Source organism: Girardinichthys multiradiatus, chromosome X, assembly GCF_021462225.1.
Source record: "Girardinichthys multiradiatus isolate DD_20200921_A chromosome X, DD_fGirMul_XY1, whole genome shotgun sequence".
Taxonomy (NCBI): domain Eukaryota; kingdom Metazoa; phylum Chordata; class Actinopteri; order Cyprinodontiformes; family Goodeidae; genus Girardinichthys; species Girardinichthys multiradiatus.
In genome coordinates, this window is record NC_061817.1 from 35,709,596 (window position 1) to 35,736,454 (window position 26,859).

Consider the following 26,859-nt stretch of genomic DNA (forward strand, 5'->3'; position numbering starts at 1 on the left):
CCATAACAGTTACATTTAGAAATATACGTAAAATCAAGCTTTTATTTTATTTTATTATTATTATTTGATTATGCTTTAACTAAAGGAGAAAGAGTGAATAACATTTAGGTAACGATCATTTTCAGAATGTCAATCAGTGGATACGAAGAGCAGCTGAGCCCACAGGAAGTCTGAAGTTCAACCCGTCCACATGACAGTTCTGCTCCATTCTGAGTTATACAATGATCAGTGTTTCTTTCTTGATATTGCAGTACAAAATTCAAAAGGTTCAAAATTACTTTCACATGCATTACACCAAAACATCTGAGACATTTTACAAGATAGGACTAAATTTCCCACTCAAGATGCATGTTGTTTGCTTGATGTGTGAAGCTCATTTCATGTTTCCTTCACTCCGTTTGAGCAACTCTAAGGCTGCTTTTTTCTTCTCTGCCTTCATGTCTTTCTGTTTGTTTGCCGATGGATGTCTACGTTTATTAACCGTACACACAAGTCTAAATTCATATGTTGGAATTATCTTGGTCTCAGAGTATCTTTACTCTGCAGCACAGGCTTGTATGTCACAGATAAACAAAGATCGAGTTGAATCGAATCAACAAATCAAGAAATAAGAGCCTGGAGCTGAAGACATGCAGGTTGTGGCATTAATCTGCATAACTGGAGCTGCTTCAAGTTTCACACCAAAATTATAACGTTTTATTTTGTGCTTTAGAAGATCCAATTAAGCAAAGAATAAAGTGACATCTAGATCTTTTATTGAAATAAATAAAATATACTAACAGAAAAAGAGGCTAAATATATTGTTTCATTTTGATTAACCTGGATTAGTGGGAAGTTTTAAAAAAAATAAAAAAATACAGAAAGCTCTCTGAGCTCAGCTGCAGTAAAAAAGATAATAATTAATGAATAAATTAATTAAAAGACGTCATCATAAGATTGAGAATTAAACAAAAAGATCACATTATACATAAAAGCGCTTAAATGAGACAATAAAAATATTCTTATTCCTCAAAAAGGTAACTCATAACCACACAGACTTTTTTCGTTTCGTGTATCCAAATAAAACCAAATATTTCACAGAAACTTATCTCAATAATGAGAGCAACAATTAAATAGCGTTTAATAAACTAGAAAAGGCGTTCATTTGTCAGAATAAAAGTACCTTTTGAAAATTACAATCTTTAAGCAGGTATTAAACATAGTTTTCATTAAGTCCATATTTCAGTATTAAAAGTGTAATGTAATATTTAAATCCTAAATGTCATGTTTCCATCAACTATAGGCAGAAAATCATCTCTATAGAATCTATAGAACAAGTTTCACTTAGTTATTGAAATAAATTACCTTTTTAATAATATTCAAATTTTTGAATATAACTATGTGCATATGTATGGATGTGGTTTGACAGGTTGCTAAGTTGGTGCTGTCTTTCCCCAAAAAATAATAAATGTTTTCCATAAATTAATAAAGAAAAACACTCAAAATTCTTTCTCAACAAGTGAAATTTGTCATTATTATATTCACACTAAAAATTGAAAGACTCTATAATGTAGTAAATTAGATGAAAAACACAATAAACTAGGCTTACACTAATGTTAACGTTATTAGCATCCATTTTATTAGATTATTATCAAATGAAAAAAATGTTAAGTCTTTCATTCTTTTAATCAGTTAAACTAAAAGAAGAGAAAAATGTAAAATAAGCTAAATATTTTACATTAGCTAAATAATGAATGTTACATGTATCATTATGTACAGTTTTTCTTCTTAAATATCAAAATAATTGAGAAGACAATTTTAAGCAAAATGGCCAAATATAATAAACTAAATAGTTCCTCACTTTGAAATAAATTCTAAAAACTACCTGTCATTATTTAAGTTTGTTTTGAATATTTACTCTATGGAAATTAACACAAAATACATATAAAACACAATCAAATAACGCTTGGTTGAGTCATCATATGGTCATTGTACTTTCATGCATAAATGGTTTCTTAAATTTAAAAATGAGAATAAAAGAGTCTTTGGTACCTGCGGGCTGTACAGGCAGATCTGTCTGGTTTTGGAGATGGAGTTGGTTTTATAGAACTCCACCAGTTTATTCAGCGAGGTGAACTTCTCCGACCACAGGAAGTACTGACCCTTACCGTCCCTCATCACTTTAAAGTGCTGGACGTCGCTCTCGTGTCTGGAGGAAGAGTGACAGAGAACTCTGGATGTTATACAGATATAATCTGCACACATGCACGGCTTTCACGGTTTTTCATGATCGTCAGTTCGGATCTAAAATACTGGATCGGGATTCAGGTTTCTGATCAGGTTCTCCTTTGTACCCAGAGTCATCTAGACTGCAAAGATTGGACAGACAAGCAACCTTATATAACAGGTAAAATTACACTTGCAGTTTGTAAAACGATTCAGTTTCTATAAGAACAAAACGGTTAATTTAACTTTCTTCTTCTCATTCACACCCATCATTTTTTCATTGTTTAAAGGAAATCTCCTAAACTGGACTTTAAGGTTTTCTAAATTCAGCACGGACTTGCGGCTTCGTTGTAGATTAGACGTGTTTTTCAAAGTGTTTTTTTTTTTTTTTTTACAGAAAAACGTATGAAAAAGTCTTCATCTACATGACAGGGTTTCGCATTCAAGAGCCATTATTTAATAAGACGTGAAACACATGTAAAGTCAGATGGTGAGTCTAACTTTATTAAATCCCTGAACATTACTCCAGCAACAAGCTGCATGAAAATCTGCTGGTTTAGACTCATAAAACCATCCCAGAGTCCAGAATACCTCTTAACACATCTTGATTCCTGCCAGGTATCTAATCTGGGTCCAGAACATGATATTTGATCTTCATTAGGAACCCTGATACCTGTTAATACTGTCACAGTCACACCATATTTTATTGCAAAACCATGATATAGAATTATTATTATTATTATTATTATTATTATTATTATTATTATGTTAATCAAATTTGGGGTTTTTACTGCTGTACCCTTTTCATCCCTTAAAATGACCAGTTCTGAAATTAATAAAGCTCTATCTATCTATCTATCTATCTATCTATCTATCTATCTATCTATCTATCTATCTATCTATCTATCTATCTATCTATCTATCTATCTATCTATCTATCTATCTATCTATCTATCTATCTATCTATCTATCTATCTATCTATCTATCTATCTATCTATCTATCTATCTATCTATCGGGGTTGGTTCTGATCCAGCAATGTGAGAAAGAGCAATGGTTTCTTAATATTTGTGAATTCAGTTCTACTTTAAATACATATTCTTCAAAGCAGAGTGTAAATTTGTGCTAAATTCAGTTTTTCTCCAAACCAAAAGAAAATTAGGAGTTTCACTGCTTAATATTTAGCTGCTGACATAAAGAGGATAAATTTACACCTGGCTGAGTCTGAACTTCAACCATGAAGTCTGTGTGACAATGATGAAGTTAATGCCAGCTTTAAATATGAAACAAAAGGTTTAAATCAGACCTTGAAGGCCTGCTTCAAATTCTACTTCAGCATACACATTTCTAACTGAATTTGTTAATAATTTTATCATTATGTCTGCTGGACAGTTATTCCAGTCTTGATGTACCTTAAATCGATTAGATTGGATCAGAAGTGTTGGTGAAAGTGGACTAATAGTTGGAACTGAAACTAATCTAGACGTTTTAGAGTTTTGTCAGCATAAGAAATGCGCTGCTCTGTTTTTTAAATTTTTTGTTTTGCGTTTTTCTCAGTGTTGCTGTTCAGAAACAGGAGCTACATACATTATCTATCTGTTTTCTTCATCCCTGAGGCTCAGATGTTTCCTCTGCTGGATTGTCCTCTGCTGGTCAACATGCAAAACTGCATCTTTAACGATCAGAAAAATAAATCCTGAAACTATTCTCAGAAATATAAAGCACTTCATTCAGTCAAGATTCCTATACAGAGTGGAAAAGGATATATGATTTTAGTATTTTTTTTAATTCTGAATGTAAAATAGAAGATGGAAAATGTTGTTTCTGCACCTTATTTGCTGTCTAATTGTTTAAATGCTCCATCCATCCATCCTTTTTTTTTTTTTGCAGATTCCATAATAATTGAAACCTCCTAATTTGTCTTAGTGTAGCATCAGCAAGACTCTAGTTCAGACAGTCCAGCAAAGATAAACTGAGAATGTAAATTAATGCCAACAACAAAAAACAACCGGAGGAGACCTAGTCACCACTGGATACATTTTTTTTTCCAGCTAGGAAAAGAAATATTTACTGAGACCAAAGTTTGGTCCGACAGAAGCCCTTCACAGAATAAAGCGACTGATCTCTCGGCCTCCGAACTGTGTAATCTGCAGCTGGAAATACAAGTCCTGCACAGTTTGCAGCTCTAAGGGGAAGTTAAAGGGTAAGAAGATGAGTCAGAGGACTGTTTAATATATGAACAGTAAACGGTAAAGTCGAAGGCATAAAGCAGAAATACGTCTGCTGGTAAATAGGGCCTTTTCTAAAAAGAATAAAACAGCTAATAAAATCTTAAATTAGCCATAAGAGTGTTGCAACTTTTGTAGTTTGAAAACAGCTCAAATAATTCATAAACATAAACCATTTTTACATAGTCATTCAAATTGTTTTGTTCATTATCATGTCATTCTTTTCTATTGCAGTCACACTGACCTGTTAGACCAAAGTAAAGGTGCTACCGTCTGGACATTTAACAACCAAACTAACTTTATGCTGACTGGACATATTTTTATACGAGCTGCCAGCTCTGACTCAGCAGCAAACGGTTTTAGATTTCTTTTCTCATTTATCTGTTAAATCCGATCAAATTAGAGGTTGTTGCTTTTTGTCACAGATTCCTAATTTTAGTGAAATTTCAAGATGACAGAAATTTGACATGATTGAGAGTTTTGTGTTCAGTCGCTTTCATGTTTTAACTTGCAGGGGTTTCAAACCTTTTAATGACTTCTGCCAGTCATTTTGAAACATCTTACATTTGCAAGTGCATACACTAACAGTTTCAAACCATACCAAACTACTTCAGATTCTCCTTCCAAACAGCTAGAACTACTGTTGAAAATGTTAAGGTGGTCCTGATAAACAGTTGTCCCAACTTTTTGAATGTCTCTCCAAGTTTTTCTTTGGATTTTTGCGGCTTTTTCACTCGTTGTCTTTCCAAACCAGACTATGAAAGCGCATCGTTCAGTCTGTGTCTAAAACATGGGCACAGTGAATAACAGAATTTATTTTAAAGGTTTAGAAAACAATCTGCAGCCGATGAACAATGTCTGAAAGTCACATCTTTCAGAAATAGAAAAACAATGAGATCTGATGCAGAACCTGAAAGATAATTATCCAAGTTTTCAAATAAAAGCTCTTTGGGGATTAACTTCACTAGTTGTAAAATTCTGTTTCTGTTGCTATTTTTCAAAGGCTGAACCAAACATCGAAGAGTTATTTTTTAGTGATTAGCAGCTCTTAAAAAGAGTCTGAAGGTCCTATTTAAATTTGGCTCTTTGCTAAGTGTGGAGATTTTTGTTTAAGTTTGAAAGATCAGGTCTGATTTAACTGGACACATATTTTCACCGCAAACAATCAGTTCCTGAAATGCAAATGAATGCAAAAGTCGCAGCCAATGTCTAAGGCAAACTTCAAAAGACCTCCAAAAAGTCTGGAAAACTGTGGATCAAAACCATTTTGAAAAATTACATTATTTATGGCTCCTTGGTTAGCAGCATATAAAGATATGAGGGATAAATCAAGACACGGTGCAACCCGTGCTGTGCAAGAAAGTTTGTCATCGTCTGGGAGGTATTTTCCTGATGTAAATTTTGACTTTACAAGAATTAATTGTCCGTCACTACCCACTGGATTCAGTTTTCACCTGATCAAAGCGAGCAGTGCATCCCCAACATCTAGATGTTAGACACACAGGAAACAAACAGGCAGCGTTCTGTGAAAAACTTTCAAGAAATATGAAAAAAACTGATAATATCAGTACTGAAAGCATGAAATTCTTTGTGCACATTTCTGCTAGTTTTCTACACACTGTTCTTCCAGAACGATGCTAACAAAGAAGATAATATTTTGAAGGTTTGGAGTCTGTTTCCTACCAACTGCTTGCAGGGGCTTAATAACAGCTGGGCTGCTTCTCCAACAGGACTCTATATAAGTTCATGCTCTGCAATACTTACTTTTACGGTTCAACAAAAAAGCTAATCTTAAATCCATAGAAATCTCTTTTGGCTGCATGGTGGCACATTTGTTAGCACTGTTGCCTTGCAGCAAGACGTTCCTGGGTTGAATCCATGCATGTTCACACAGGCATGTTTTATGTTTGGACTGTGGGTTCTTTCAGGGTACTCCCGCTTCCTCCCACAGTCCAAACATAAGAATTTAAGGTTAATTGGTCTCTCTATATTTAAATGTCGATCCATTATAATGAATAAATGTAACACAGCTTTTCCAAAATAACTCATTCCACATTGTCCATCTGTCCATTGTCCTCCGCTCAGGACAAGTTGGGTTCTAATCCCAGAGATTCCTCTTTTAGGGAAATTTCTCCAGCTCATTCTGAGGGATTTCAAGGTGTTCCCAAACTAAAAGGGGTCTCATCCTAGTGGGACATACCCGGGAAGCCTCCAATACGGGGTGTTCAGGAGGTATTCTGATCAGATGCTTGAACCATCTAAACCTACTGCTGTAAATGCAGAGGAGAAGCGCAACAACCCAAGCTTAAACAAAGTAATGAAAGAGCCGAACTTCTTCACTTAAGGCAGAGATTCACTCCCGACCTGGAGAGATCATTCCACGTTAAGCTAAGATAGGAATGTTGTCTCGGGCTGCACGGTGGCGCAGTTGGTAGCACTGTTGCCTTGCAGCAAGAAGGTTCTGTGTTCAACTCCTGACACTGGGTGTGTGTATGGTTGTTTGTACTGTGTGTTGCCCTGCAATGGACTGCAGACCTGTCCAGGCTGTAGACATCCACTAACATTTAGTTTTCTTTCCCATAGAAAGTACTCCTGGATCAGTGCTTCTTTGTTCTCTTTGTGTTTCTGCTCTGTTCTCTCAAACCCCCAGTCGGTTGTGGCAGATGGCCGCTCACACTGAGCCTGGTTCTGGTTCTGCTGGAGGTTTCTTCCTGTTAAAAGGGAGTTTTTCCTCTCCACTGTCGCTACATGCATGCTCAGCATGAAGGATTGCTGCAAAGTCAACGCCAGTGACTGTCCACTGTCTCTACATGCTCATCCAGGAGGAGTGAATGCTGCAAGTCACTGACTGGATGCAATCTGCTGGGTTTCCTTAGATAGAAAAACTTTTTATCCAATTTGAATAAATAACTGAATCTGACTGCACTGTTCAATGGTTAGGATTATTTGGAATGTATGAACCTGACTTTGTGAAGTGCCTTGAGACGACATGTGTTGTGAATTGGCGCTATATAAATAAAACTGAAATGAACTGAATTAGACCAGTGGAGATAGGCACCAGCTGCCCCGAGACACAGGTATAGAAAATGGATGGATTGAAAGTTGTCTCCTTAGGTTTTCAACGTCATTTTATTAAAATCAATCTAAACATTTTGACATTCAGTTATCCACTTGCTGGGTATTTACAACCTAGAGTTAGCACTGCAGCACAGCTGGCTGCTACAGGAAGTTAGAAAACCAGCAGTTTAAAACCTACATTATTGATAGCTTGAAAAGTTAAAGGATTTTTTATAAACCATTGCATTTATTTTTGCCAAGTGGCAGCCATGACAAATAAAAATCTTCTGGAAAACGCAAGCATGACTTCTTATGGCTTTCTTCCAACAGTGACTCTTCCATAATGGCTATTTACTAATAAAATAACTTCCTAAGGGAATATGTTATACTGGATTTGATTTAGGGATATCGGAGTAAAGGGGGCTGAATACCTATGCACATCACACCTTTTGAAATTTAAAAACCACGTTTCCTTTTCCTTTTTACAATTATGCAAAAGTTTGTGTTGGTTTCTGATTTAAAATACAATAAAAATACATAGAAGTTTGTGGTTGCAACGTGAATGAATATGAAAAAGTTCAAAGCTTAACTTTTGAAAGGCGATGTGTCTAAATCCAGGTTCACCTACTTGACAGAGATGGAAAAGTCTCCCGGGGAGCTCTGGCATCCTCGGATCACGAAGTCTCCCACTGTTTTCTGCCTGAGGAGCTCCTCTGCCTGGCTGCGACTGGCATCCTCCTTAAACCAGCTGAACAGAGATTCTTCATTATTTTCTCACACGCTGTACACACACCTGTTTTATTGTGTTACTTAAAATCAAAAATTTATGTAATTTATGTACTTCAGCAAAAGCCAGGTCAATCTCACTAATTTTATGTTACGTCTGTTGCTGCTTGAAAGGTTTAGACTGTGGCAGATTCATTATGTCGTGGCTTCATTTTCTCTTACTCTGGAGTCTGCAACTCGATGTAATTTTTCGGTATGTATCCGTCGTGTCCATTCATCTCAGCCTTACACCAATCATCCTCGAAGTTTATTACCTGACCAGAAACAGAAACAGAGACAAATGAGGTTTCATGCAGAGACGGATGAGCACAGAGACAGATTCTGCCAGCTGTACACTCACTGACCTTGAGTATGTCGCCCTTTTTAAAGCTGAGCTCATCGTCCGCTGTCGCTGAAAAATCGTACTTTCCTTTGGCCTCCATTTGGTGCTTCTTAGCCGTCAGTCCAACAGGAAGAGGAGGGAAAAGATGACAGGTCAAAAGACGAGGAAGAGGGTTCTCTGCAGGGACGAGGAGAAGTAAAAGATGTTTTACATAAAGGCACAACGATTGAAATTTCAGCCAAGCAGCTCAGTTGGTGGTAACAAATTTTATTTAAAAACTTTTCAGAGTTGGGAAACATGACGATCAGATTAAAAAAGCTGCTGTGGTTTGTCTTTGCAAGTCAGCAGATGATTAAGCAGCGCAGGTTGTTTATCATGATATCTCCAACAAGTTTGATTTGTCTCTCTGCTTTTCTTACAGCAGAAAGACTGATGTTGGAAATGTGGCTCTAAAACACTTTCAGTGACTTTTACGTTGAGTTGTGTCTTCAATTTACTGCCTTTTTTATATATTAACTGCATATTTTAGGATTCTAATTAGCTAAAAGATATTCAAACTTTAATAAATTATGACTTTCCTAACTGGTGGCAAAGAAATAAAATATCCAGAAAAATAAGGGAAAGAATACAATGAACAAAAATAGGATTCTGCAGAAAATATCAGTGTACTTCTTTTTTTTTATTTGATCAACTATTTTAAAACAATTATTTTTGTCAATAAATTCCCCATTTCCACTTCAATCAGCATGGCGCTAATCAGGGTGGTCGTCTTTGTCCTGCCACCGCTGATCAGACAGAGATGCAGAAACGCTAAATATTTATTTCCAAATCCAAATATGATAATAGGGTGTAGTTTTAACAAGAACTGTTTACAGGTCAGGAATCACTGTATTTGGTTTCATCGGCTCCTTTTTGTTGAAGAGCGGGTTTTCTGTTGAAGAAATGAACCTTAACATTTCTGTTTAGATTAAACCAGAGATATTTGATCTGAACAACACTTGTAATTGAATGAAACAGACACACTCAATACTGAATAGATCGCTCATGGTTTCTTAATGCAAGGATTGTGTGCCGCCCTTTATATCACAGTCTGATTAGCCTGTTCATCTGTGAGACAATGAAAAAGCTCAAGTTCAGTATTTAAATACTGGTTTACTGGTTTTTCAGTAAACCAGGGTCACAGTACACCAATGTTTTATAAAGTTACTCTTTTATCTCTCTGTTCCTTCAGTTTAAATTTTCCATTTCAGATGAAAAACCTTCTTTGACTGTAAATATGCTCTATCCAGAACTCATCAAGTGGCAGAGCTTTAGCTTCACCTGCTTCAAAGTCAGTTAGAAATCTCCAATTAAGAACCTTTTGCTATCCGGTTTTAATCGATTAATTGAGAAAACTGTCGTCAGATTAATCGATTAGCAAAATAATCGTTAGTTGCACCCTAATGGACAAACACCTCTGACATCAAAACAAAGACGAGAAGCAAAGACTCACTCACATGAATACAAAGGAATTGACAATATCCTCTCGTGGTTTTTATGCCACCTAAAAGCCACAAAATATAAAAATAACTGCCGTGGCCTTAAGTAAATAGATATCTATAGCTTCCTGGACTGAACAGTTATTCATTTCGTATCAGCCTGGCTGGTGTTCTCTTGTGACAGAGGGAATACTTTTCAACAGCTCTCCACTCAGTAAACCTTTTCTGTTGTTGCTTCTTTGTCACATTTAAATGTTATATGATGGTTTTATTTATTAAGGAAAACGCTATCCAATCCATGCTGGACCTGTGTGGAAAAAATGTCGAAAAAATTGCCCCCTGAACCTGATAGGTGGGAGTCCCAACCTTAGCAGCAACAACTGCAATCAAATGTTTGCCATAACTTACAAAGTGTTTTCCATCACTGTTGACAAGTTTTGGCCCACTCTTCTTTGCAGAAGAATTAAGAAACACGGGAGGGTTTTTCAGCATGAACATCATGTTTGAGGTTATCCCACAGCATCACATTTGGCTCATTGTCTTGCTGCATAATTCAAGCGTGTATGAGATTAAAGTCACAAAAAAATGGCTGACATTCTTCTTTAGGATTTTCTGCTACAGAGCAGAATTCAGGGGTCCGTCAACTAAGGCAATTAGTCCAGTTTCCAAAGCAGCAAAGCAGCTGCAGACCATCACACTACCTCTGTAGGTGGCAACTTCCTGGAGGGAGGGCATCGGCTGAGCTACTGCTGCCAAAAACTTAATGTTCTCCTTCTACAGATAATACACTTTGTCTCTCTCATAGACACATAGCCATTTGCTGAACATTTACTGTGACTAACTGTATGTGCTCCATTTCATCCTATAGACTTTACTACTGGCTCCAAGTTCATCTGCTTAGCTTTCTTTCTCTCCTAGATGAAGCCACTAAAGGAGCTATAACCATTAATGTTTTACTTTTCTCTCCCATAGAAAGTACTCCTGGATCAGTGCTTCTGTGTTCTTTTTGTGTCTCTTCTCTGTTCTCTCAAACCCCCAGTCGGTCATGGCAGACGGCCGCTCACACTGAGCTTGGTTCTGGTTCTGCTGGAGGTTTCTTCCTGTTAAAAGGGAGATTTCCTCTCCACTGTCACTACATGCATGCTCGGTATGAGGGAATGCAGCAATGCAAGTGACTGTCGCTACAGGCCCGTCCAGGAGCTTGTAGGAGTGAATACTGCAAGTTAGTGACTCCGTGCAATCTGTTGGGTTCCCTTAGATAGAAAACTTTGACATAAATGATCTCGAATAATAAACTGAACTTGAATGCATTGTTTGATATCCAGAAGCAAATGAGAATGTAGATGACACTGAATCTGTCCCCATGATTGGATTTAATTTACTTCTTTTGGTAAAGTGCCTTGAGACCATATTGTTCTCAGTTTGTTGTGAACTGGCGCTATATAAATGATGTAATGACACACACACCTTAAGACCACTTTTGTCTCGTCAGTCCACAGAATATTTTTTAAAAATGTCTTGTGGATCCTTAAAAATTAAAATTATCTTTTATAAATTTGAAAACTTGACTTTTTACTCAAGTTATATTATTCATCTGCAATTAAAATATGTTTGATGATCTGAAACATTTAAGTGTGACTAAAAGACAAAAGCAGAAGAAATCTGCGCGGCACGAAATCAGCATCAGTCCTGCAAGTTTAAGGTTTTATTATGAGTCTCAGATATGACCACAGCCACTGGTCTGATCCGGGACTTAAAACTGAACTCAAATTCCTTGTTTGTGCAAACAATCTTAGCCAATAAAGTATTCAAGGATATTTATTATCATACTGTCACATTTACGTGGGACCGAACAAAATCTGGTTAATCGGGTCCCGGTTAAAAACAAGACAGTAAACAAGACTAAATTAAATACAATGAACTGACAGAAATTAAAAACAGAATTTAAAACAGAATCTAAAGTAACTGCACCTTAAGGAAAGGCAGCAGCTTAAATACCAGCTGATTTTGAAGGTGAGCGCTTCAAGCTTGATAGACCAACGTGTGGAAGAAGCTTTCAACCTCTTAAGTGGTATATGTGGCAGAATTTTACCTGGTAAAAAAATTAAGTGTGACACTGTCAGAACAGGGCTGCACGGTGGCGCAGTTGGTAGCACTGTTGCCTTGCAGCAAGAAGGTCCTGGGTTCGATTCCTGACCGGGGGTCTTTCTGCATGGAGTTTGCATGTTCTCCCCGTGCATGCGTGGGTTCTCACCGGGTACTCCGGCTTCCTCCCACAGTCCAAAGACATGCCTGTTAGGTTAATTAGTCACTCTAAATTGCCCTTAGGTGTATGAATGAGTGTGTGCTTGGTTGTTTGTGTGTTGCCCTGCGATGGACTGGCGACCTGTCCAGGGTGTACCCCGCCTCTCGCCCATAGACTGCTGGAGATAGGCACCAGCTCCCCCGTGACCCACTATGGAATAAGCGGTAGAAAATGACTGACTGACTGTCAGAACATTGTGGGGACCATGACCCACTATGGAGGAAGTGGTTTAGAAAACTGTTAGGCACCAATCACACAAACTTAGCATCTGCTTCACGGATCCCTACTGATGCTAAACTAAACTGGTCATCAGAGCTTTTTAATGCTTCTAGGCTGCTTTTTTTTAATTATTATTTTAAAATTCTGTGAGATCAATAAAATCTAAATTATTATAATTGATTTTTCTTTTTTATCATTTTTAATTCAAAATCTAAAATACTTGGACTGATCAAACCTAACCAGAGATCCCTTTAAAAGCCACTTTGAGATTTATAAAACCTTTATTCCATTTGTTGAACCCCAACAAGGGATCATTTTCAATGCTTTTATTAGGACTACATTAAAATTAGATGGTTAAAAAAGTGCTTTTGTTAATAAAAGCAGGATGCAGATGTATCATTAAATCTCTACATGGAAATGATGAAACGTTTTATCTCCCCGCGTGTTATTGTCACCTTTTTGGTGCGGGAAGTCAACCCCCACCCCCCTTTTTTTCCTGTAATCCTCACTGTGGTCGTAATGTATGTCAACAGCCAAAGAAACATTTAGGTTTTATTCTATATTTATTTAGGGTGATAAATGATGGTGAAATTAGTTTGAATGCATGCATGTGAGAAAAGTCCGGTTGACAAGAATACTTCCTAACAGAGTTTCATAAAGAAATGCTAAATATTGTTTTAAAAGGGGATTGTGGGGGGAATTTGGGCCAGAAAAGTGGGAGATTTCCTGCTAGACTCTCACCTTAACAGCTGAAAACCAGGGGAAGGTGTGCTGCAGAGCATCTAAAGGAATCAGCAGGTCATGGAAATGCCTTTTATGCCACAGAGACTGCCAAAATTTTTTGCAAATTTAAAAAATAATAGTAACACACTGAGAAGATCAAAAGGAGCAATTAAAATATAATCACAATATCCGCTTCTTTTACACACATCTGTCAATTAAAACTATGATAAGGGAATTACAATCAATAAAAAATAAATATAAGCACATTTTAATAACGGTATGGACTCATTTTTTAAATGGTATTTCCTGAACATTTCATAACCTCTTCACACGGAGATCCAAAGTCAGATACAGGATCCAGAATCAAACATTAAATGTTAAAAAAAAAGGAAGAAAAAAAAACTACAGTAAAAATGCATAAAAATGTGTGTGTTTCATTTTGGATGATTTGGGAGGTAAACAAGTCGTTTTTTACTGAGTTGTGCATAGCGCAGCAATGCTGTGAAAGGTTAAAACAGCAGAATTGTGCTACTGACACAATCTTTGTTTGGATTTTACATTATTTATGATCAATGTGTATAATAATAATTGTGAATTTCACAAACATCCACATGTTTTACTGGGATCGTATGTGATAGATCAGCACAAAGCAGTCCATAATTGTAAGTGGGAAGGAAAACATCACGTGGTTTTAAGCTTTTGAGTTGGCACCCTTCTCTGCAGTTACAGATTAGATGGACAACATCTGCAATTTTCCAGTCCTGGCACTGATTAATAATTGGATCTCGGTCTGAACTTTGACTGAGCCATCCTAACACATGACTATGCTTTGATTTAATCTATTCCATTGTAGCTGTTTATGGTTGAAGTCCTGCTGGAAGCTGGTGCTTCACCCCAGTCTAAGTCTTTTGCAGTACGTAACTGGTTTTCATTCAGCATCCCCACAGCATGACGTGGCAACCACCATGTTTCACCATTGGAATGATTTGTTCAAGGTATTCGTTTTATACCACACAAAGTTTAGAATACAGACCAGAAAGTTCGGGCTGGGTATTATTTGACCAAAATACCGCTCTCCTCATGTTTGCTGTGTCAAACTGCAAATCAGAGCCCTTATTTATAATTATTTTCTTCCTTTCAACAAGTTTAGATGGACATCCATGTCTTAGTAGGTTTGTGTTGTGCAATACCTTTTCCATGTTCAGATGATGGATTAAACAGAGCTATATGAGGTGTTTAGATGTTGGGATATTGTTTCAGAACCTAATCCTGTTTTAAACTTTAAACTCCACAACTTTCTCCTTGACCTGGCTGCTGTGATCCTCGTCCTTCATGATGTTGTGTGTTCTCTAATGCTCTCTAGCAAACCTCTGAGGCCAGAGACAAAACAGCTTCATTTACAAGCAGCTGTGTGTTAAATTACACACAGGTGGACTCTATTTATATTTAGGTGTCGTCAAAAGGCAACGTTGCACCTTATTTTATTTGGGGTGTCGGATTATAGGCGGCTGAAAGCATATAAAGCACCACAGTTGAATGAAACCTATGTGTTGATCGATCACATAAAATTCCAATAAAATACATTGAGGTTTGTGGCTGTAATGAAAGAAAATATAGAAGGTATTAATATAGTAAATTACCGTAATTCACTAATATCTTAGTACCTGACACCTGCACATTGTGTGGTCATGATTGCACAGGTGTCAATTTATTATATAAAAAGGCAATGAATAAAAACATCTTGTATTTTTGAACTGCTTAAAGATGTGAGAGTTCCTTCTTCCGCTGTCCTTTACCAACGAACACACAAACCGCACAGAAAGGCTCATTAGGGGATGATACCATCAGAGAAAATATATGCAAGATCTGCAACATCGGAAAGAAAGATGCTGGAGATAAAGACGCTGGATCCCATGACTACAGCTTACAGCTTTATGGGTGTTCAATGTTCCCACAGACACGAACACGCTTCTCTCAGTTTGAGGTAACAAAGCAAAGGATGTGGCGAGGTTATCGTAAAAAATCTGCTGCCTGTCTTCGCTGCTCTGATGCAGCTGCGGAGCACTCTGCAGCCTTACACTTCTTGCCTTCAAGTCCTACAACTAAATATATCTCTAAATCAGATTATGTATGTTTCTCCACACTTCAACCAAAACTAAAATTTAGTTTGAGGTTTTTTTTTTTTACAGAGAAACATGACTCTGTGGTCTTAACTCAAGAGGAGTTAAACTGCAAAAGAAACATGCGCATAGAAATGAGATAAAATGGTAAAAAAAAACAAAAAAAACTTATGAATAAACAGTTTGTCATGGTTTAAAAATATTCGACACACCCTGGTGACACATTTCTTTTCAAATGAAATGCCCCCGATGCGAACTTTCAGAAAAGTGAGGAAGTGGCTGCGTTTCTTTTTGTTGATTTGAGTCGAGATAGAGGAGAAAAGAAATCAGCAGGAAACCTTTCCTGTGCTGCTCTGGGCCTCAGATTGAGGACTTTTCAGAAGACAGGATCTGGATCTGCAGATCATCTCCAGAAAAGCTTGAGAAAACTAAAAGCTGGTCTGTTTTATCTAGAACAAAAACAATTAATTGGATTAATAGTGATTAACTGATTATTGAAATAAAAGTCAACTAATTAGGTAATCAAATATTCATTAACTGGAGTATATAGACTCTAAAATATGTAATTTGCTGAAATAACTCACTCAGAGCAGCAATTAGGCCAGAATTACAGAAATAATATATACATTTTGAATTTGAGATGAAAAACCTTCTTTATCTGTAAATATGCTCTATCCAGAGCTCGTCAAGTGGCCTAGCTTTAGCTTCACCTGGTCCAGATTCTGTAAAAAATCTCCTATTAAGCACCTTTTGCTGTCCAATTATTAATGGATTAATCAAAACAATTGTCGACAGATTAATCGATTAGCAAAATAAATGATGAGCTGCAGCTCTACCATCACCTAACCAGGTTGATAGAAACATTTGCCAGGCATATTAAACTCTGTGAAACGTTATTCTGAAATTTAACGCGTCTTAAGTTTGGGACATTTAAAGTAGGTTTTTTGTGTTCTAAAAATAAACTTCCTAAACACACTCCAAAAAAACAACAAAAGACCAAGGTGGTAACAATAGACAATGCAGGCCGACATACAGCTGCAGTTCAGTGAATACAAATATACAAAGTGCCTTCTTAAATACCCTGGTTTGAATTGCAAATCGTGTCATAGCCCCAAACTAGCTGGATGGGTTTGCGAGGGAGATGATGGGATTACGCCTGTAACATAAGAAACAGCCAAAATGTGCAGAGCAGGTGGAGAGCATGGTACATTCGAACCTGTAGCTCAAACCTTCTGGGCTCAATGTGGTCATTAAAGGTATGAGTGTGTGTGTGTGTGTGTGTGTTGTCCCACAGCTTTGAAAAAGCATGCATCATCTTTTAAAGGTTTTCTAATCAATGCTTCTGAACTCCTTTTCTATCCAGTGCCTGAACATTTTCAGTTGTTTCTTTCACCCAAAACTCATTCAGACATAAAAAAGCTGCTAAACTCGAGGGATGAGCCAGCGTTGTGCCAACACAGAATACACAATATTGAAAAGACCCCATTTTAAAGTTTGATCTTTAGGCACAGTATTTATGGGACTTGGAAAATTCCCCAAAACACAGTTTGACAGATAGAAAATAGGATTTTGGTGCAAACAATATGTTTCAGTGAAGAATGATGAAGCCCTTAGTTTCTAGAAGAACAAAATTGCCCCCTGAGCAATATTTTGTTAAAATACTTGATGCACCCTGACATCTACAATGTGAAAATGTTGTGTAGAAGTAAAAGGTCAAAGGGTCGTCCTTATGAAAACAAACTGAGCTAAACAGGCCAAACCTTTAAGATCATATAGTTTAGGCATTATTTGGATCTTCTAAAAGCCTCAAAAATAATTTGTAAAGCTACATGGATAAAAATAAACATCTTTCATTTGCTCTAGTTTGAAGAGAGCAGCTTTATGCTCATATTAACCAGGGTTAAAAGAGTGGATTCTGCATGACATAAACGCTCCAAACAGCAAAGACTCTGGGTTTTTATTCGCACTGTGAACTCACTGTAGATCCTTTAAAAAAAATACAGAAATGATGTTCTGTAGATGTCCGCTGCCATGAGGAACAGAAAGTATTTGTAAAGTGAGCGAGAATGCAGACCAGCTTCCTGAAAGAGCTCTTTGATTAAATGGTTTTTTTTTAGTGTTCACATTTAAGCTGCGGTTTAGAAAACAATGAAACTGATGATTTACAATCATTGACGGCATCAGTGTAATAAACTACGCTTTTCCTCCTAATCTGACTGCGGCCCTTATTTTATTTTAGCAAAGTAATTAGTAACGTTTCTGCCTGTAGTAAAGCCACTACCGCATAACTGCAATTAATAGACTAGACACCTAATGTAATTACATAGTATGATGTATCAAAACATTAGTACATTGAATTTATTCTAAAAATGATATTAAAATAAAATTGTATTTTTCTTTGGACTTTTTAATATAAAACGCAATTAGTTCATGTCTCCAGTTTCTAGCATCTTTGGAATTAAAGTCTTGTAAAAACAAAGTACTTTTTGCAGTGTACAAAAACTAAATGTATTCCATACTATTTATTGTTTCGCAAACAAAGATGAAACCACGATGGAAAAGTAAAAACATTCTTTTACTATTCAGCCGCTCTGTTGTATATTTGCTGCTGAGTTCTGCTGATGACCCATTTAGGACCAAGCTTCAGCTGCCAGACAGATGGCCTCACATTTGACTCCAGAACCCTTTGGTATACAGAGATGTTCATGGTCAACTCATAGACTGGATGGCATCCAGGTCCTGTGGCTACAGGTCCAAGTTATTACCCCTCCACCACCATGCTTGACAGTTGGTATGAGGTGTTTGTGCTAATATGCTGTGTTTGGTTTTCTCCAAACATGGTGATGCGCATCATGGCCAAACATCTCCATATTGGTCCCATCTGTCCAAAGGAGATTGTTCCAGAGGTTCGTATGTTGTATAGTAAATCATGCTGCAATGCTGCAAATACTCCAAACAACCCACACTTTCACTTCCGTCTCCTCCTGTTATGGACAGTGACATCTAACATGTTAACTGAGGCCTGTAGAGTTTGAGATGGAGCTCTTGGGTCAACGGTCTGACTTTGGAGTCAGGCCAGTTTCCTGGGACGTGCACTCCTGTGAAGATTGGCAGCCGTCTTTGCTTCCCTATTGTGAATAAGCTTTCTCTCTGCTGACAGATGGATTGTTACATTGTAACGAAATGGCATTATAACCCAGACATATGGGCTGTTTTATTCCCAGCTTGGCATTGTGTTGACGCAGGCCTGTGTGCTCTAGAGCAGCAAATAGACAATAGTCACACAGACGAGGATCAGTTATTGAAGTGGATTTGATTAGCATCACCTGGTTGCTACTTTCCCTGGAGCATGTCCTACCTTGAGTTTGCTCTTGTTGAAAAAAGGACAGCGTGGAATCAGTTGTGTTTTTTTCTTTACAGTTGAGATTAAATTTAAACCATTTTAGAAGTTATTCGGTCACATCTAAAACCCTGGAATTGAAAGTATGTGTTTTTAGTATCTCCCATGACTGGGAACACAAAGTAGCAACAATCAACTTGTTAAATTTTCTGTTTGCCTTACAATTATCTTTATTTACCTCTATAGCTGCAAAGCCAGACACCAAATTAGTTTACATCTCACTTTAAACCAAATGTTAAAGCTGATTACCTTGGAGGAGGAAACTTGATGGATTTGCAGTGAAATTGTGAAAGGGAAATGAAAAATCTCACTAATTTTAACATCATGAGATCTCTCTACCATTTTCCGGTTTAAGAGTTTAACGAAGCACATAACAGGTAAATAAGTGTCTCTTTCTCACTTAGATAACATCATGTAAGTATCTGAAAGTGACATCAGATGTTAGAGCTTCTCTTCAGTCCAATGTTATTGTGCCCTTTCCTTCATTACTTTGCTTTGGCCGTGCAAAGTTCCTCGCTGTATCTGTGTTCAGTGCATCCAGGGTTCCTCCTTCCAGCAGCTGCAGCTCCAACCCCCACCACTCTCCCCCTCCATTCCACCCTCGGGTACATCTAATTCCTCTCTTCCATTCACAGGTCCAGCACCCCATGGCTCCACTCTGTTCAATCTAAAGCTGTTAACCTTTACTCTCTTATAGTTTGGTGTGTCTCTACCAAACATGAGATAAGTTTCAAGTACAAAGATGCAAAGTAAAAAAAAACACTCAAAGTCACACATCATGTTCTCAAACCACCGCCACAGCTTTCGGCTTGACCCGGTCTGGCTGTTGTGGTCCTTGTTATTTTTGTAGTCACTCTTTTTTTTAGCTTTTCCCAGTACTGCAGGGTGCGGTAAAATCTGTGGCTCGTCATTCTCTGCGCTACCTCGGTGAAGCAGCGCATTCTGTTCACATCACATTTTTGCCCTACTCAGCCCAGACAGGACCTGCTGTCGTGGAGGTACCAAGAAAGGCAGTACCAGGCCTAAAAAGCCAGTAAAGGAAAAGGTGCTAAAATGTGATGAGTAGAGAGGAGCAGACCAAAGTAAAGCGCATCCCTTCCACCCAGCCACCACTTTCAAAGCTCCTCCTTCCTGCAGCTGCATCTAAAGCTCCTCCTCCCTGCAGCTGCATCCAAAGCTCCTCCTCCCTGAAGCTGCATCCAGAGCTCCTCCTCCCTGAAGCTGCATCTAAAGCTCCTCCTCCCTGCAGCTGCATCCAAAGCTCCTCCTCCCTGCAGCTGCATCCAAAGCTCCTCCTCCCTGAAGCTGCATCTAAAGCTCCTCCTCCCTGAAGCTGCATCCAGAGCTCCTCCTCCCTGCAGCTGCATCCAAAGCTCCTCCTCCCTGCAGCTGCATCTAAAGCTCCTCCTCCCTGCAGCTGCATCCAAAGCTCCTCCTCCCTGCAGCTGCATCCAAAGCTCCTCCTCCCTGAAGCTGCATCTAAAGCTCCTCCTCCCTGAAGCTGCATCCAAAGCCTCCTCCTGAAGCTGCATCCAAAGCTCCTCCTCCCTGAAGCTGCATCTAAAGCTCCTCCTCCCTGAAGCTGCATCCAGAGCTCCTCCTCCCTGAAGCTGCATCCAAAGCTCCTCCTCCCTGAAGCTGCATCCAAAGCTCCTCCTCCCTGCAGCTGCATCCAAAGCTCCTCCTCCCTGAAGCTGCATTTAAAGCTCCTCCTCCCTGAAGCTGCATCCAGAGCTCCTCCTCCCTGAAGCTGCATCCAAAGATCCTCCTCCCTGCAGCTGCATCCCAAACTCCAACACTCAAACTTCTTCCACTTCCAGCTACAATTTCAGTAATTCTGACACTCAAAGGACTTCATTAAGACATTCTAAACTCCTTGTCGTATTCGTAATAAATGCTTTTTCACATTAGTGAGATCATTCTGGATGATTTTTTTGGATGTCTGAAACCTTATATCATCTTTATAATGGTGCAGGTTTTTTTGATCCTAACAAGTTGACCTTTCAACTTGCTCTTGACATATTACTCGTAAATCTTGGCTCTTCAGACAGCATATGTCTCAACCACAGAAAAACTGACAGCAAATGGGTCAGCATTTTAGCACAAGACAAACTGTGTTTCCCCAGTTTGCAGCTATCAACCTTGGCCTTACTGTGCATGTTTTAATCCTCAATGAATACTGCTTTAGTTATTAAGGTCACAGTAAAATACAAATGATAAATGTACCAATGAGCTTTACACTAGAGCCACATTCACCCAGCCACACTCACAAACACGCACACACGTACACACCAATGTGCAGATCGGTAGGCAACTTGTGGCTGAGTGCCTTGCCCAGAGGCACATCGCCATGTGAAAGGAGAAAGCTCGAATTGAATCCACAACTTTCGGATTGCTAGACAGCGGTTCTTCCCACCAAGCTACAGTAGAATTGAACATTTCTTAATTATAAATCTTTGTTCTTAATGTCTTCGCTCAAAAGCAAGAAACACCTTCATGCCTGAAGTTCAGCAATTTAGTTGCAAAACTAATTAAGTTTCTTCCCTCATACTTTTAACTAATATTTAATGCTGTGATTATTAAGTTAAGCTTTATGTGTTCATATGATCTTTTCGCCTTTCATCTTTTACATTTAGCTCAACCATCATATTTGTGAGTTCAATTTCGTTCAAACTTTAAACACCAAAATCGGATGTAAGTAGAAGATTTTTGCAATTTCTACCTAAAAATGACAAAGAACTGCTTGGGGAACTTTGCACAGAATAATTTTCTGAATTTGCAACAGCTTGTTGCAGTTCTTTTCTTCAGTGGTGGTTAGATGAGGGTGTATCTTCCAGTTTCAGCGTTAACAAGTGTTGCTTGCAGTGTTGCATGAAGTTTCACTGTAGTGAGTTTTCCCTCTAATGCTCATCCATCTGCATCATTGGCTGACATAACTGCAGATGGATGTGTTGCATCTGCCACTGGTTTTGCAGTTATAGTGACATAATTTCCTTTAGTTAAAGTTGCAGCTAAGTGGAGTTATTGTTAGAATGTTTATGATAGGTCAACCTGAACTAATGAATGCATATTAAATATTGCTGTGTTTCAAACATAAACACAAGAAATTATGGCAACAATAACCAGCAATAAAAAACAATTTAAAAGAAGCTGAATGTTCTTGAAACTAGAGCTATACAATATATCAAATCACAATCCTTGTAATAAATATTCTGCAATAGCACAATGGCAAAGGGCCGCATGGACGCAGTTTTGGGTAAGCTTTTACAGTTTATGTGCCATACATTCACAGCCTGCATGCCAATTGTTGCCCTTGATGCCCACACTTTATACAGATTTTGGTGACCAAGATGCAAAAACTTAATGAGACTGAAAGGAGTGAGGAAAATGTGGCCTAATCATGAGCGATATCAGTATCAATAAAAATATTGAAATTTTACATTTTTCTGATATTTGTACTATAAAGTACAAACAATAAAAAGCTGTTTTACAACATATTGGCAGGCGCGGGTGTCTTGTACTTATGTATTTCCAGGTTTAAAAAGTTGCAGTTTTAAAAAGGCTGAAAGGTTTTAATAAGTTGCCAGAGAAAAAGGACTAGAGTCTTCTCCGGGTGTGTTTAATGGAGTAATGCCGCGCTGTTGCCCCTTCCCCTTTTCTCGCTGTACACTGCTGGTCAACTGGCTGAAAATAGCCTCCTACAGATTCTCTTCCCACACAAAAAGACATATTTGGCTGTAAACACGGACTGTCATTGGATGGAAATTAAAGAAGCGCCACCCATCACTCTGATTAAGGTAAACCTGGAAACTACAGTTAGCTAATAAGCAACATGTCTATTAGGAAGCTGACCACCGCCTGGATATCGGGGCAGATAGTCTGACTAATTTACCATCTGAAATCAACTTCTATTGTTACTCTATAAAGAGCAGGACAGGAAAAAGATACAATGTTCTGGGTAATAAGCCCTTAAAACTACTATTAAAACTATAAATTCTATATTTCACATTAGAAATGTTTTATTACATCAAATTATTAGAATTGAATATAGAATAGTAATAATAATATATTGTCATGTTATGTTGGTCACAATATGAATAACTTTTACTTTTCTGTTTAAAAAAGGCTAAAATGTTTTTGTATTTCAATATTTTTTATCTAATACTGGACCATGCTTATTGGTCACTAGTGGAAAAGTAATTATGCGTAAAAAGCATTTTTACTGTTAGCGGAGTTTCTGTAGTTTCCCCCTGCTTTGCCAACTGAGGCAGCGCAGTCGCAAGTGTCCCCGATTCTGTCAAGACCAAACATAGAAAAGGAAAATTACATCTTTTAAAGTGAAATGTAGAGAAAGAAAGGAACAATTTGGACAGACAGAAAAATGATCAGGTAAAACATCATTACCTCAACTGAAGTAAAAACCAAGACAAGAATCAGTAAGCATGAGATGATGTTCCAAATAACTGTTAATGATCCAACATCGCAGCAGGAAGTGCCTCCCAGTTTGGATCCTTGGAAAGATTCTCTACTGAAATTCAAAGCCCTGCTAAAATAAAGCAGGGGACTTTTCACTGTTTTTGGTTGTTTTGTGGGAGATTTTTGGGGAACCCCGCCAGGCCTCACTGGATCCTTAAAAAGAAAGCGTCAAGGGCCTAAAGAGAGAATTTCTGTTTACAGAGATCCAATGTGACCCTTGTTGAACCTCCATAAAAACTTTAAAAGCTGATATGTTACCACATAAGTAATGATTCTTGAAATGAAGTAAAAAAGTAGAACAAAGCAAAGCCAAAAAACAAATGTCACTTTCATGAGCAACATAACTTGGCAACTGTAGCATTAAGGACTTTTTACAGCTAACATTCAAACAAGTTCCCCTTTTTTTCCAACCATGTGTGACAATTACCTGAACCTCTTCTGCTTTTGTTTACACCGAAAACTACAATTCAAATAAAAAAAGAAAAGATTGTTGCTGTACTGAGCTCACACTTCCTCCACCAACACAGGCTGCAGAGAAAACCGTCTTCTGTGCATCTGCTTCAGACAGAAACCACTAAATGACTTCAATAAACTCTAGAAACGTCTCGTTCTGACAAGGGTGTACTTTCTTCTCCATTTTTCCTTCATCTGTGAATCTTTTCAAAGCACTTCCCCAAAGTGTGGCATCCAACAAGTTAACAAACAAGGCCCATTAAAAGAAAATAGATTAAAAATGAGTTTAGGGAGTTTTGAGGGATATTTTTAAGATACATCCGAATCCTGATTAGACTGCACCTTATTAAGAACTATTGCTTCAAGTGATAATTGTAGACATATATACACACATTAAGGAACCAAAATAGTCTAAATATTTTTTTACCCGAGGAACAAACACGTCGTAAATCGCTTTTAAATTGTTTCGTTCTGTCTAAGTTTCAGATGAGGGACGCAGAAGTGAGAGGCAGAAAGAAAAAGAGGAAGAGTGGTCACCTGACTTAAAAAGTCCCTTTGCGGTTTAATTCTTCGGTCAGTTTTCAGACGTTTGAAGAGCAGCTCGGCTCACCTTTCTTTTCTTGGTGCTGAAGATCTCCGGGTCTCTGGTGGGGTTTTATTCTAAGCCCAGCAGCTCCTGCATGCTGAGCGACAGCATCATTGACGGCGCAGAGAAAAACGCTTGTTGATCCAGAGTCCGTAGAAGATAAATGATGACGATGATGATATCCTGAAGAGGTGAGAGGATGAAGTCAGAAGGAGATGGTGGGAGGTGAAGGAGCGCCGTGTTTCTGATGCAGAGGCTGCATGAAGAGAGGCGCATAATAAGTTAACTTCCGTCTAAAATGAAAAAAAAAAAAAAAAAAGGAGCTGATGACTTACAGCGCAGTACAGCGCCTCCTGCAGGATTTCTGCATAAGTGGCGCTCATTATTAACATAATTATCTTATACAGGGGTTGGACAATGAAACTGAAACATCTGTCATTTTAGTGTGGGAGGTTTCATGGTTAAATTGGACCAGCCTGGTAGCCAGTCTTCATTGATTGCACATTGCACCAGTAAGAGCAGAGTGTGAAGGTTCAATTAGCAGGGTAAGAGCACAGTTTTGTTCAAGAGGTGTGAATACATTAGCAAGGAACTGTAAAAATGAATACAATCCTTTATTCAGTCTTGCTTTATGCAGTAATTTCAAACATAGGCCTAGATTTTGCAGTTGTATCTGATCCTGTCCTACAATTGAATCCAAACGTATCAAGTTAACATTATTTTAACTGTAAGTCACATCAAAGCTTAGATGGTAAGATGGTGATGGTTATTCCTGAATGTTCATCACAGACCTGTTTTTTCATCGTTTTCAGGAGCAGAAGCATACAAGCATTAGAGAAACTGAACATGCTGGATGTTCAGACGTCCAGGTCGGGGATCTGACGTCCCTCTTCATAACATTTTCAATGTGCTAGTTCTCTTAAAGGGTTATATCTCTGCTTGGCTTTCAGAAAAGCATAAAATGCTGCAGATATTCTCTGTTTTCTCTCATTTCATTTAAAGTTTGTGAAAACATCATTGCATTTAAATTTTTTAAAGCTAACAATTGAGCTTAAATGTACATGGTTGTCTTTCATTTATGAATCAGTTGAAGTTGTAAATATTATTTATTAGGAAATTATTATGAACAAATTATAACATAAATAAAATGTTTAAATTCTAAGTTATAAAATAAAAAATATATATCTCGTACTCGTCGTCTTCCGCTTATCCGGGACCGGGTCGCGGGGGCAGCAGACTCAGCAGAGACGCCCGGACATCCCTCTCTCCAGACACCTCCTCCAGTTCCTCCAGGGGGAGCCCAAGGCGTTCCCAGGCCAGCCGAGAGGCATAGTCCCTCCAGCGTGTCCTGGGTCGTCCCCTGGGCCTCCACCCGGTGGGACGTGCCTGGAACACCTCCTGAGGAAGGCATCCAGGAGGCATCCGGTATAGATGCCCGAGCCACCTCAACTAAATAATTAATATAAGAATAAATAATAAGGAATTTTATTAAAATATAAATATTATCAAATTAATTTGAAGAATAAAAACTATTATAGAAAAATAAAAAAATGCTGTTTCAAAGTGTAATAAAAATATATCAGCTTCACAGTAAGAAGGTATGAAAGGTTTTGAATCTTTGGGTTTGTTTGGGTACTTCAGTTCCTCCCCACATACCAAATACCTGCTTGGTTGACTGGCGTGAGTGTGTGTGTGTGTGTGTGTGTGTGTGTGTGTGTGTGTGTGTGTGTGCGTAGTGAATCTGCCCGTGCTGTAATGCGCCTCCTGACCATTGGTGGAGCTGAGAACATGGAACCATTTCCAGGGGTAGAAACTGTTCTCAGATGTTGGATTTGAGCTTGTCTCTGGTTAGATTCGAAGAGTGCCCAAGTCCAGTCAAGGGGAGTAACTATCCTTCTCCAGCACACCTGGATCCAGTAAATGACTCATTACCTGGCCTGTGCAGAACTGGATGACTAAATGCTGACGAGGGAATTCAGCCAAAAGTTTCAAGATAGTAGCTATTCAGGACTGGACTTGGAAACCCCTAGATTAGATGGATTTAAAAAAGGCACAAACAAAGTTCTAACAAAACTTAATGTCTAAGATAAGAGAAACTAGAACATTTTTTTACACTTTGCGTTAACATGAATGAAATCTAAAATAAGATGATAATTTAGATATGTTTTAACAGCAAACTCACCTACTGGGCCAATTTCAAGTATCATAAAATATTATTAGATGCGCTGTGCCTGGTTATGGAAATCATCCATCTTCTTAATTTCAGACATAAGAACAAGGCTCATGTTTTAGTGATAAAGGCAGATATACATTGAATATGAATCTGTCTTTATTATGGATTAACATGATTATTTAACTCTGTAAAAAATGGATCTGTTTGCCTTTAGAATACATTTGTTGTGTTGTTACTACATAAATGAACTGAAATGAAGTGACTTTGATTGCTGTGTAATTAAATTAGACAATGTAATTCATGAAAAGGTTTGCAAAACTAATATACAA

At 38.0% G+C, this 26,859-nt stretch overlaps 1 protein-coding gene across 2 annotated transcripts in view; it reads right to left on the reverse strand.

The window, feature by feature from the left end:
- The window catches only part of LOC124862430 (growth factor receptor-bound protein 2-like), a 28,096-nt gene extending 3,444 nt beyond the window's left edge, over positions 1-24,652 (reverse strand). Inside the window, exons 1-5 of one of the 2 annotated variants that reach the window (XM_047356327.1) lie at positions 24,382-24,652; positions 8,620-8,774; positions 8,438-8,529; positions 8,118-8,237; positions 2,032-2,188 (exon numbers count right to left, since the gene is read on the reverse strand). In XM_047356327.1, coding sequence (XP_047212283.1) covers positions 2,032-2,188; positions 8,118-8,237; positions 8,438-8,529; positions 8,620-8,697 — 447 coding nt within the window. In that variant the 5' untranslated portion in view covers positions 8,698-8,774; positions 24,382-24,652. Of the gene's footprint in view, positions 1-2,031; positions 2,189-8,117; positions 8,238-8,437; positions 8,530-8,619; positions 8,775-24,308 lie in introns of both variants that reach the window. The other variant, XM_047356328.1, reaches the window with a different exon arrangement.
- Positions 24,653-26,859: the final 2,207 nt, after the last annotated feature.